This window comes from Symphalangus syndactylus, chromosome 5, assembly GCF_028878055.3.
Source record: "Symphalangus syndactylus isolate Jambi chromosome 5, NHGRI_mSymSyn1-v2.1_pri, whole genome shotgun sequence".
Classification (NCBI taxonomy): Eukaryota; Metazoa; Chordata; class Mammalia; order Primates; family Hylobatidae; genus Symphalangus; species Symphalangus syndactylus.
In genome coordinates, this window is record NC_072427.2 from 30,535,640 (window position 1) to 30,549,218 (window position 13,579).

A 13,579-nucleotide genomic window follows, 5' to 3' on the forward strand; every position below is an offset into this window, starting at 1 on the left:
ACCATCTCAAAATAAATAAATAACAAGATGGCAGTGAAACCTGGGCAAGAGGAGCGAAACTCCATCTCTAAATAAATAAATAGAAGATGGCAGTGAAACAAGGGCAATCTCCTTTCTGTACAAGGGGCATTTGGCTTTGGGGCCACTAACTTGCTGCTAGTCTGAGGACATGGCCAGGGAGCAAAGACAGCAGAGCCAAGAGCATCCCAGATCTGGGAGCTAGAACCCTGGTTTTCTTCTCACTAGACAAGCAGATGTATTTTGGTTCTAGCTGGCCTCACCCATGACCTCCCTCAATCAGCAACTGAGAAAACAAAATGACTGATGGACCAAGGAGGCCCGTATGCCACTTTTTTTCTCTCACAAAAACCCTTGATCTGAACCCAAACAGAACCCCCTGCACACATTCCTTTATACTTCTGTTTATTTTTCCTGCTCATGAAAACAGCCAACAATTGCCTTTCAAGGGAAGGGAAGGTAATGCTGGGAAAGGTCCTCAGGAGCCCTGAGCTGAGTTCTCAAGAGAGAAGTGAGGCAGCTGAGGATCTGGGAGGCCAGAGTCCAGGCCAGGGCCTCAGCATCTGAGAACCAGGGCTGCCTCCTGAAGAGCAGTTCAGAGGGCGTGACTCCATACGGGCAGGGCAGCTCCACACAGGCCTGGAACACCTTTCTCCTCAGCCCAGGGAGCTCATCAGGGTCTGGGCCTGCTTCAGTTCTGCAGAGGGAAGAGGTGGGCAGGTGGGAGGCAGTCAGGTGGACCTGGCAGAGCCTCTTACCCATCGAGGAATAGCTGAGCCTCACCTGCCAGGAGGACCTGGAACTTGTCTGCTGAGAGGGACATCGCAACAGGCTGGGCTGGGGTCCCTGGGGCAGCTGCCACCTCCAGCCGCAGGTGCACCATGGGCTCTTCCACGGACTGCAGCAGGCTGGAGCTCAGGGTGTAGTCCACCCACCAGCCCACACCTCCCAACCTATTCACTGTGAGATGGGGCGGGTGGCTCTCAGGATCAAAGCAGGCAAGCCAAGTGGCCCTCAGCCGACACCCTCGCTCAGCTCTCAACCCTTCAAGGCTATGTGGCCTCTAAGAAGCTCCCATCCTGCTGACCCAGGCTCAGAACCGGGCAGGTACCCGATAATCAGTTCGGATCACCCACAGCAGACCTCAGTGACAAGAAACCTTGGCTGGAGTCAGGAGACCCAGGGCCAGGTCCCAGCTCTATGGCTGCTAGTAACCATGTGACCATGGTTAAGTCATCTCCCTGGACTCTCCATGCACTTTGCATGCTGCGTGCACCTTCTAGAATGAGCCCAGACCCTGGCTGGCCTCATACTTACTGCGCAGGCTGCCGACCTGCAAGTGCTTCTGCAAGGGGCTTTGCTTCTCCTCATAACAGCGGCACAGGCTGGCCGCGTGCTCTGGGGGTAGAATGGAGTAGCTCTGGAGGTAGCAGGTGGGAGCTGGGCTTGGGCTCCTGGCCCAAACAGGGCAGGGTACACCTCAGGGCCTGTCCCCCTCTCTAGCAGCCCTTGGCTCACAGGCTGCCCAGCTGCCCACCCACAACCCGTACCTTTGGGCAGCCCCAGCTGCTGCAGTTCACTGGACAAGGATTCGCCATCGACACTGTGCTTGGCCGCACTGGAGAGGATGAAACTCAGCACTGCCACTGTGGCCTTCACATCGCCTGACTCTGAGGGACCCATGGGTGGGGCAGGGGGTGTCACTGTGGGTCCAGCCACCTCCCTGTTACCCTATTAACTTCAGCTCAAGGCCCCAAGGCCTCCTGGAGCCACAGGCACTGCTACTGCTCCACCAGGAGCTGGCAGAGGACAGGAAGGTGGGAAGGTCAATGTCTTTCTTTCCCTCATGCTCCTCCACTAGGGAAGGCAGGTTAAGGATGCTGCTGGGAGGGGTGGGGAGCCCCTCTGTACCAGGCACGAGGCCGAGTTCCCAGGGTTGCCTGGGGCCTGTAGACTCAGCGGGCTACTCACCAAACTTAGCATCAACCGTGAGCTTCAGGATCTTCTCATACTATGGGGAAAGGAGACCTTCAGGGGGTGCCAGGCCCCTGCTCACCAGCCCCTTATCCCCAGCCTGGATCCTGTGATAAGGAACAGACAGGCTGGAAAGAAGGAAGGGAGGTGCCCAGAGAGGTTGAGAGGCTGGTTCACCCATCACCCTGGGCCTAGTGCAGAGTTTCAGGGCACTGGGGGTCATAAGGTCATGGGACAATGGGGTGCTGGATCTTGTACTCACATCAATTCCCTGTTCCAGCCAGCAGCTCCTTTAGTACCTGGCTGCAGAGCAGCCGCAACTTCAGAGGACTGCGAGGGAAGTCCTTACACCAGCCAGGCTGGCAAACCTCACCCCTCCTTCCTGGGGACAAGCTCAGAGCAGGCCAGCCACTGATCAAGGTCACAAAGCATGGTAGCACAGGCTGACAGCACTGAGGCCCTAACCCCAGAGAAACCTCACCATCAACTACACCCACAATCCCCAGCCCAACACCCCTCCTCCACCCAGACTAGACCCCGTGCACTCAACCATCTTGGCCAGCGTGCTGATCTCTGCCAGGACCCAGTCGAGACAGTCCAGATCACCACAGAACCGGAACCTCTGCAAGGGAGGGAGGCAGGTCATCAGGCTGGAGGGAGGTCTGAGGTGTGGCCATGATCCGTGTGTCTCCCACACTGCTGCCCAGCAGGAACCTCTGGTCCCCGACATAGATGGATACCCTCTGGCCACTTGTTCTCCCCTATCACCAGGCTGTTGAGTAAACTTTCTCCCTGACCCACCCTGCCACCAAACCCTGCTCTGAGGTCTACTCCAGGCATTCATCTGCTCAGCAAACATCAATTGGGCGCCTTCTCTATGCTAGCTCCCACTCTAAGTGCTGGGGGTACAGCAGGGGATAAAACAAAGTCCTGGGCCTCACAGAGACGAGTGACCTCTCTCCCTTCTTCCCCATACCCACACAAGTCCAGCCACTCCAGCTTCCCTGCTGCTGCTCAGGGACACCAGCCTTGCTCTCGCCTCCATGCCTGCTGCATTGTCTGTGGCTTGCTATCCTTTTTTTTTTTTTTTTTTTGAGACAGTTCCACTCTTGTTCCCCAGGCTGGAGTGCAATGGCGTGACCTCGGCTCACCGCAACCTCTGCTTCCCAGGTTCAAGTGATTCTTCTGCCTCAGCCTCCCAAATAGCTGGGATTACAGGCATGTGCCACCACACCCGGCTAATTTTGTATTTTTAGTAGAGACAGGGTTTCACCATTTTAGCCAGGCTGGTGTCGAACTCCCAACCTCAGGTGACCCGCCCCCCGTCAGCCTCCCAAAGCGCTGGGATTACAGGCATGAGCCACGGCGCCCGGCCAGTGGCTTGCTATCCTTTAAGTGACACATCAGACCAGCCCTTCTTTTTTAAAAAAATAAAAAAATAAGAGTCTCCCTCTGTTGCCCAGGCTGGAGTGTCATGGCCATGCTGGTCTCGAACTCCTGACCTCAGGTGATCCACCCTCTTCACTCTCCCAAAGTGCTAGGATTACAGGCGTCAGCCACCGCACCCAGCCAGAACAGCCCTTCTTGATAATACTTCTTAAAATAGCCCCTCACACAAGGAAATTATGGAGGCCGGTGGATATGTTCATTATCTTGATTGTGGTGATCCAAGAGCCAGGAAGATTTGGTCTTTATTTGTTCAGCTTCATCCTTCCCCAACATCCAGATGATACTCTCCAGCTATGGGAAATGCATTCATTCCTGGGGAGCCATGCTCTCTCTCATCTGAAGTCTCTGCACAGCTGTTCCCTGTCTGAAGACACACGCCTCGCACCCTTGCCTCCCAACCCCTGGTACACAAACTGTACTTCAGCCAGCCAGCTCCTGCCATCCGCCTTTAAGGTTGATGGCATCCTCAGGGAGCGCCCTTAGCACACTACACACAAGGCGCAGTTAGGTCTCTGCCCCTAGAGCCTTAACTATGACTGCCAATTCAAGCCTCCGATTTCCCCTTCCCTCGGCAGCTCAAGTCCTCCCAGTGCCTAGCACACTTCATGGTATAGAGTATGCGCTTAGAACGTACGGATGGATGGATTGGATGGATGTATAGATAAGTCTCAACCCCAAAACTACTACTTTCTGGCTCTGGAAAGAGCGGAGGGGCTTCCTAACAGTGTGCAAGAGTGAGCCTGATTCTAAGCACCTTCTTGTACAAGCCCCACAGCAGGGCTGGGGAAGGGGGTGTCCTTGGGGGGTCCTCTTGGGGCTGGGGAAGACCTGAAAGGAATCCCAGCTCCAGACAAGCCCTAGTTCCTGCCCCGGGAGGCAGGGGCCCTTCCTTTCCCCAGGGAAGCACCGGGACTCTAAGCCGGCCGGCCTGCTCTGTCTTACCCGCCTCCTACCTTCTACCCCCGCCCCCGTCTCAGGAGCGGGAAAGCGGTGGACTTTTCCCTAGCAGACCCACAGCCCTCACGCCCGCACACACTGTGTTTGCGGAGAGGCCAGTACAACCTCCTCCAGTTTCCGGAGCCACTTGGCGCCCCCTCATTCCCGCTCCAGCAGCCCAAGCCTCGCTTCACCCCTGGTGCCTCACAATCGCGCCAAGAAGCCAGGGTCCGGGAATCTCTTTTTCCGTTCCGACCGGGTCAGCTGAGTCGACGATCACGTGACTTGGACTAACAGCCTCTGGGAGGGCGGGGCCTGCTCGAGTGAGGCTGGGAGCGGACCGCAGCCCACTGGAGGTGCCGGTGGGAGGGCGAAATGCTGACGTCTCCTCCTCCGTCTCCCAGAATCCTTCCCTGGAAAAAACTGGCGCCAACCGCCAGTTTAACTGAGGACCGAATTAAGGCATTAGAAAAGACAGTGGAAGTTATTTCATTTGTTTAAGGGGGTAGGATCCCGGGAGCCAGGGTGTTTCAGGTCGTTGCCATGTTTTCCACTGTTAAGCAAATAGCATTATACACAGCTGCGGGCTGTGGCAAAAGACATATTTTTAAAACTATTGAAATATACTACATATACAGAAAATTGTACCTATTATAAAGCTTAATAAGTTTTCATCAACTGTACACCTCACATAACCAGCACCCAGGTAAGGAAATAAACCAGATAACTTCTTCAAGTGCATGGATATTTTATTTCATTTTGATGAATCGTCTAGGTGCCTAGCAAAAAGGGCTGTCATAATTAACTTGCTCAGGAAAACTCCCTAAAGCTTCAACATCAATGGATGCTTATCTTAATTTTTGCCAATCTGATGGGGAAGAAAAATCGGTTGCTTAGATTGCAGTGTAGTCTGCTTACTGGTAGCTTTGAGCTAATGGTAGTCTAGAACAAATAAGTTTCCGACATTGACTTGAAGAGGCAAAAACAAAAAGACAAACAACAACAAAAATACATTAGAGAATAGACTAATTAACCAGAGAAGAAATTGAACACAGTCTTCCCTTGGTAACCTCAGGATGTTGGTTCCAGGACCCCAGAGATATCAAAATTCACAGATACTCAAGTCCCTGATATAATATGGCATAGTATTTGCAAATAACCTGTGCACATCCTTCCGTATACTTTAAATCATCTCTAGATTACTATAGTACCTAATACAATGTAAATGCTTTGTAAATAGCTGTTGTAAAGATTTTTAATTTTTTTTTTTTTTTTTGAGACGGAGTCTTGCTCTGTCGCCCAGGCTGGAGTGCAGTGGCGCCATCTCCGCTCGCTGCCAGCTCTGTCTTCCGGGTTCACGCCATTCTCCTGCCTCAGCCTCCAGAGTAGCTGGGACTACAGGATCCCGCCACTGCACCCGGCCTGTGTTTTTTTATTGTTTTACTTTTTCCAAATATTTTAGATGCACAGGGTTAAATCCAAGGATCCAGAACCCCAGGATACAGAGAGCTGACCGTAGTTTGAGCTCTCTCCTCAATTCCATGCCCATCCCATGCAACAGGTGCAGTTGGTTTTATTGTTGCAGGCTTTCAAGTTTTTAAAAGACAGAGCACATGACAATTAAACTGCACTATAAAATAGAAAGAAATGTAAAATGTCCCAATTCATGGTAAAATTGAGCTCATTTCTGAAGAGTTCTTTTACAAATCATAACGACTAGCCTGCTGAAAACAGTACATTAAGTTACTAGACTATCCTATACCATGTCAAAAAAATTTTTTAAGAACATAAGACCTGTAATCATAGCACTTTGGGAGGCCAAGGCCGGTGGATCGCTTGAGCTCAGGAGTTCTAGACCAGCTTGGGCAACATAGGGAGACCTCAGTCTCTGCAAATATTACCCGCTTGTCCTGGTGCACACGTGTCGTCCCAGCTACCTAAGAGGCTGAGGTCAGAGGATCTCTTGAGCCTGGGAGGTGGAGGCTGTAGTGAACCATGATGGCACCACTGTACTCCATCCATCCTGAGCAACGGAAGGAGACCATCTCAAAAAAATATAAAAATAAAATTCAAAAAAAAGGCTGGGTGCGGTGGCTCATGCCTGTAATCCTAGCACTTTGGGAGGCCGAGGCAGGCAGATCACCTGAGGTCAGGAGTTCGAGAGCAGTGGCCTGGCTAACATGGCAAAACCTCGTCTCTACTGAAAAAAAAAAAAAATTAGCAGGGTGTGGTGGTGGGTGCCTGTAATCCCAGCCAGTCGGGAGGCTGAGGCACAAGAATTGCTTGAACCCAGGAGGTGGAGGTTGCAGTGAGCTGAGATTGCACCACTACATTTCAGTCAGCCTGGGCAACAGGGTGAGACTCCATCTCAAAAAAAAAAAAAAAAAAAAAGATGATTTGACTATTTAGAGCAGTGCTTCTCACACATTAGAGTGCACCATCATCACCTGCAGGGCTTGTGAAACGGGCTGCTGGGCCCCACACCAGAGTTTCTAACTCAATAGGACTGAGGTGGGGCCTGAGCATTGCATGTCTATGTTCCCCGGTGACATTTGAGACCATGCTTTGAAAACCACTAGTGTAGGGAAATATACTAGAGAATATGTTATGAATATTCTTGAGAATATGTATATATGTTAACTTACAGGTTTCTGTCCAGTAGAAAAGATAATTCCCAAAGATGGCAGTTTTATTTCCCACTATGATTTTTTTCTTTTGAAACAGAAAAGAAAAAATCTGTCGCCCAGGCTGGAGTGCAGTGGCACGATCTCGGCTCACTGCAACCTTCACCTCCTGGGTTCATGCCATTCTCCTGCCTCAGCCTACTGAGCAGCTGGGACTACAGGCACCCACCACCACACCGAGCTAGTTTTTTTGTATTTTTAGTAGAGACGGGGTTTCACCATATTGGCCAGGATGGTCTCGATCTCCTGACCTCGTGATCTGCCGACCTAGGCCTCCCAAAGTGCTGGGATTACAGGCATGAGTCACCACGCTCGGCCCCCCTTTTTGTTGAGATGGAATCTCGTTCTGTCGCCCAGGCTGGAGTGCAGTGGCATGATCTCAGCTCACTGCAACCTACGCCTCCAGAGTTCAAGTGATTCTCTTGCCTCAGCTTCCTGAATAGCTGGGACTACAGGCGCCCACCACTGCACCTGGCTAATTTTGTATTTTTAGTAGATATAGGGTTTCAACATGTTGGCCAGGCTGGTCTTGAACTCCTGACCTCAGGTGATCTGCCTGCCTTGACCTCCCAAAGTGCTGGGATTACAGGTGTGAGCCACCATGCCTAACCTCCCTGTAGGATATAAACAAGTTTTGTCTCTATCTCAGAATACATTTCAGAATGCTCTTCCTGGAGCATTACAGACACTGTCCCTCAAAACGCTCCTTGAACTCGCTTCACCATGTTGCTAACTCCCTCGTGATTTAAAGAACATATCTTATACATATTCCTTCATTATTTGTATGAAAGTCATGCTTTTAACATTGTGAAAATTATACTTCAGGCTGGGTACGGTGGTTCACACCTGTAATCTCAGCACTTTGGAAGGCCAAAGTGGCGGGATCAAGTGAGGCCAGAAGTTTGACACCAGCCTGGCCAACATGGTGAAACTCCATCTCTACTAAAAAAAAAAAAAAAAAAAAAAAAAAAAAAAAAAAAAATCAAAATTAGCTAGGGGGTGGCACACACCTGTAGTTCCAGCTACTTAGGAAGCTGAGGCACAAGAATTGCTTGAACCCAGGAGATGGAGGTTGCAGTTAGCTGAGATCGTGCCACTGCACTCCAGCCAGAGCCAGACTGAGACTCTGTCTCAAAGAAAAAAAAAGAAAGAAAATTATACTTCGATACAGTATGCTAATATAAAGGATATGATATGGCTTGGTTCTGTGTCCCCATCCAAATCTCACCTTGAATTGCAATAATCCCCACGTGTCAAGCGTGGGACCAGGTGGAGATAATTGAATCATGGGGGCGGTTTCTCCTGTGCTGTTCTCGTGATAGTGAGTGAGTTCTCACGAGATCTGATGGTTTTATTATGGGCTTTCCCCTTTGCTCGGCTCTTCTTCTCTCCCCTGCTGCCCTGGGAAGAGATGTCTTCTGCCATAATTATAAGTTTCCTGAGGCCTCCCCAGCCATGCAGAACTGTGAGTCAACTTAAACCTCTTTTCTTTATAAATTACCCGGTCTTGGGTATTTCTTCATAGCAGAGTGAGAATGGACTAATACAGTGTACTAATAACAGCCCAGACAGTAGTATACAGGTACTACTATACTTTGATGCTAGAGGTATTCCCATTAAGGTCAGGAGCAGTATGTGCTATCATTACCATGATATAACATTGTTCCAGAGGTTTTTAGGTCAGCAGTTCTCAACTGGAGGTGATTTTGCCTCCCTGGGGATATTTGACAATATCTGAAATCATTTTGGCCGTCACACTGAGGAGTGCTACTGGCATATAGTAGGCGGAGGCTGGCGATGCTGCTAAACATCCTGTGAGGCCAAAAAGCTCCATAACAAAGAATTATCCAGCCCAAAACATCAATAGTACTGCCGTTGAGAAACCCTAGTCTAGACAAATAAAACATGGGATATCCATTGACGTAAATGTGGGTAAATAATAAACTAGTATTTGCTAATGGCAGTCTAGCTAGGAGGTCCAAAAGAAGCACCTGAAGAACAGTTAGATTTTGCAGGGGCTGCATGGTGGCTCATGCCTGTAACCCCAGTGCATTGTGAGGTCGCATTGGGAGGATCTCTTGAGGCCAGGAGTTCAAGACTAGCCTGGGCAACATAGTGAGACCACATCTCTACCAAAAATTAAAACATCATCCAGATGTGGTGGTGTGCTCTGATAGTCCCAGCTGCTGAAGTGGGAGTATCACTTGAGCCCAGGAGTTGGAGGCTACGGTGAGCTGTGATCATGACACTGCACTTGGAAAAAATATTTCTTGAGACAGGGTCTTTCTCTGTTGTATCCTGGGTCTTGCTATGTTGACTGGGCTGGTCCTGAACTCCTGGCCTCAAGCAGACTTCGTGCCTCGGCTTCTGAAATTGTTGAGATTAAGGCCCCTGGCCTTACAAAATAAAAATAAAAAAATAAGCTGTGGGATGTTATGTGGCCTGTTGAAAAATGTTGGAAAACAGTTGTGCATGTGACCCCACAGTAACCAGTTATAAAAGTATCAGGATTAAGAAATGTACTGCGTCTGGCTTTCCCAAGTTTAGGTTCCCGCTGAAAGAATGAGATGGACCTTTTCTTCCTTCCCTCCTCACCTCCCTGCAAGAACCAGGATTGTGCATTTTGATGGGCAGGCAGGCTCTTACCTCTGGCAGGCCACAGGGGGCATGCAGAGACTTTCCACGTGTGTTGTCTGGGCACTTGGGTAAAGACCCCCTGTCCAGGCCTTTGTTTAGGATATTTGGCCCATGGAGGAATAAGGGTGGAATCACCTGGGAGGGACAGAGGCTTCGACTGGAAGGAGGAATGACCTGAACTCCAGGTTCTGGGCTTATACTTTGTTCCCATGCAGCACCCTGTTAGTGGTGACTGGGACCTGGAAGTCAGGGACCTTGGTGGCCAAGCGTTGGCTGGACAGGAGGAGCTAAGGGAGGTGAGGGGCATCGCTCCAGCACTGCCTCCCACCCCCTCCCCGAATCAATGCCCTCTGATGGTTCAGACACGGCCCCAGCCACCAGCAGTGCAGGTCAGGAAGGGCGAATGCACTCAGCACGGATCTGCTCCATAGTCTCTGCCTCACTTCATCTCGGGTTGAGGGGGGTGAGTCCCCGCAGCACTGATAGGATATCCTGTCCGCTGAGAACATTCAGCTTGATTTAGAAAGATAAGGTGGGACATCTCTTGGGCATGGCATGTGGAGCAGTGCCATCCCTCTGTGGCAGCGAGCCAAGCAATAAACCAGAATGTGCAAAACCTGCGTCCCAGAATCACCATTCCTGGAGGAAAAGCCTATATTGTCAAGATGCCCACAACTAAATTAACCCAAACATTCCACCCAGCCTCGAAAACCAGTAGAACTTTGACATTAATACACTAACCCTCAGGTCTATACGGAAATGTGTAAGAATAGCCATGTGTACTGTAACGTGCGGTCATTGAGAGAGAGGAGCCCGTCAGAACAAATGGAAGCAAGTCCAGAAACATGTCTGTCTAGGCGCAAGATGCCAGCATGTGAGTCAGCCAGGGAAGCAGACCAGGGGGAGATGTTTATTAAGATTTCAAACCGAGCTGCATACCTCAGGCCTATAATTCCAGCACTTTGTAAGGCTGAGGTGGGAGGATCACTTGAGCCCAGGAGTTTGATGCTGCAGTAAGCTATGATCGTGCCACTGCATTCCAGCCTAGATGACAGAGCAAGACCGTGTCTCAAAAAAAAAAAAAAAAAAAAAGTGCTGAGATGCGCCCTTACATGAAGCCACCTTGGGCACAATTTCTAAGACTGGTGAAGCCTCACTCAGGACCAGGGGGCCCAGCCATAGCTAAGTTTCCACCTACAGGCACAGTGTCCTGTAGGTGGCCATAGTGTCCTCAGTCCAGTCTCTGTTGGGCCTCAGATCCCCCAATCATGCCCGTTCTGCCCAAGCTCTGCCTCATTATGGCCTTCACTGACCGCAGCCTCTTCCACCTCCCCAAAGGGACCCCTGCTCATGCTCTCCAGCCTGCAGTAGTGCCTGCTTCTCCAGGAAGCCCACCCTGCTGGCTCTGGGCTCTATGTAGGAAAGCTGGGCAGGCTGGATCCCGCCACTGAGTTCAGTCTCGGGGGTCTCCACCTGTGCTAGGCTTCCACTGATGGGACATAAGTGGCCCGAGGGTCCTTTACATCCACACAAGAGCCCCATGGTGACCAGGAATGGGGTTCTCAGAGGTTAAATGACTTGCCCAAGACCCCAGAGCTGGCTAGAATTCCTGCACTGCCACATCCAAGGCCATGTTTGGGCCTCCCACCTGGGGGCCCGGACATCCCTCTGCATCTACCAGGCTGGGAAACACATGTCTGCTGCAGCTTCCTCCCAGTGACTTACAGCAGCTGCAGGTTTCTGGGGGGCCTTCTACGGGGCCCACCGCAGCAGGGAGCTGAGAACGCTTACAGAGCCCTGCGTTCTCTCTCTGCCCCCTTCGGCTCCGAACTCATACTAGCTGGTCTGATGTAAGGACAGACCTTCGTGAGGGTATTGGGGCTCTGGTCAAGTAGCCAGGCCTTCAGCAATCAGGTGATGTTGATCTGGATAGAAGATGCCCACTGCGGGGAGCAAGCATGGCCCAGGGCCCTGGCCCCCTGCAGGGGCAGCCCCCTCTTCCTTCCCAGGGTTCCCTGAGAATCCAAAGGCATTCAGGGTAAAGTGCAGTGTTCAGCTGTGTCCTGGGGTCCAGGAAAGCCAAGGAGAAGTTGCTCCACCTGCTGTCCACCAGGCACCCCAGCAGAGAACAGCCTCAGCCCACCCCAGCCCAACACCAGATCCCAGGGATGGATCCACCTGTATGAGGGCAGCATGAGACTGCCCCCATTCTCCCCAGAGAGTCCCCTCAGTCATGGGCTCTGACCAGGGTGCAGGTGGATCCAGCAGGCTGGCCCAGCATGGGTGTGGCTGCCCACTGGTCCTCTGAAGAGCCTCAGGGGCTTGTGGCAGCTGGATCTCCTGGGCTCAAGCAATGCTTCCACCTTAGTCCTTCAAGTAGCTGGGACTCCAGGTGCACACCACCACATATTTGACTAGGCCAAATATACCTTTAATCAGCATCCCAGAAAAGAAGGAAAGAGGGGCCAAGCACAGTGGCTCACACAATCCCAGCACTTTGGGAGGCCAAAGCAGGCAGATCGCCTGAGAGCAGGAGTTCAATACTAGCCTGGGCAACATGGTGTAACCCCGACTCTACAAAAAGTATAAAAATTAGCCAGGTGTGGCACTCCTGTGGTCCCAGCTACTAGAGAGGCTGATTGGGAGCATCACTTGGGCCTGGGAGCTCTAGGCTGCAGTGAGCACTCCAGCCTGGGCAACAGAGCAAGACCCTGTCTCAAAATAAATAAATAAAATAAAGGAATGGAAAAGGTAATGAGGCAGAAGCAGTATTTTTAAAAAATAATGACAGAGAATACTTCTTAAATTATGAAAAACAATAGTTCACAGATTTAAGAAGCCTCATGAACCCCAAGCAGGACAAATAAAAATAATAGTACACGTAGACACATTATGGTAGAATTGCAGAAAACTAAAGGCAAAAACATTTTGTAATCTTAAAAGTATCTGAGCCAGGCATGCTGGCTCATGCCTGTAATGCCAGCACTTTGAGAGGCTGAAGTGGGTGGTTTGCTTGAGCTCAGGAGTTAAAGGCCGGCCTAGGCAACATGGTGAAACCCTGTCTCTACAAAAAATACAAAAAATTAGTCAGGTATGGTGGTGTATGCCTGGAGTCCCAGCTACCTGAAGTGCTGAGGTTGAAGGATTGCTTGAGCCCAGGAGGTCTGGGCTGCAGTGAGCTGAGATTGCACCACTGCACTTCAGCCTGGCTGACAAAGTGAGACCCTGTAATCTAGCACTTTGGGAGTGCATAACCCCTTTTTTTGGTCCCCTACCAAAAAAAAGTATCTGAGAAAAAATTCAGATTACCTTCAAAGGAGCAACAATTAGGCTGATAGTCAACAGAAACCTCAGGAACCAGAAGACCATGGAATGACACCTTCAATGTGCCGAAAGAAAATAACTGCGAGCCTCAAGTTCCATTCTTAGTGAAAATATCTGTCAGATAAGAAGACGAAATAAAGATATTCGGGCTAGGTGTGGTGGCTCATGCCTGTAATCCCAGCACTTTGGGAGGCTGAGGTGGGTGAATCGCCTGATGTCAGGAGTTCTAGACCAGCCTGACCAATATGGTGAAATCCCATCTCTACTAAAAATACAAAAATTAGCCAGCCATGGTGGCATGTGGTGTAGTCCCAGCTACTCGGAAGGCTGAGGCAGGAGAATCACTTGAGCCTAGGAGGTGGAGGTTGCAGTGAGCTGAGATCATGCCACTGTACTCCAGCCTGGGTGACAGAGTGAGACTCCATCTCTAAAATAATAATAAAAATAAAATAAAAATTTTTTTAAAATTTAAAAAGTAGCCCTAGAGAGTAGACTTTTAGAACAGGATTCTGGAACTCACTAAACAGGTGGCAACAGGATCCATTGCTGGTGGTAAG

At 50.5% G+C, this 13,579-nt stretch overlaps 1 protein-coding gene across 1 annotated transcript; it reads right to left on the minus strand.

Annotated features, from left to right (window-relative positions):
* Positions 1–406: 406 nt before the first annotated feature.
* On the minus strand, positions 407–4,579 carry COMMD4 (COMM domain containing 4). The gene is given in 9 exon segments (XM_063638748.1): positions 407–715; positions 802–978; positions 1,336–1,416; positions 1,569–1,688; positions 1,990–2,029; positions 2,255–2,266; positions 2,268–2,322; positions 2,458–2,468; positions 4,457–4,579. Coding segments are annotated over 9 exon segments (621 nt in total). The 5' UTR covers positions 4,541–4,579; the 3' UTR covers positions 407–674.
* Positions 4,580–13,579: the final 9,000 nt, after the last annotated feature.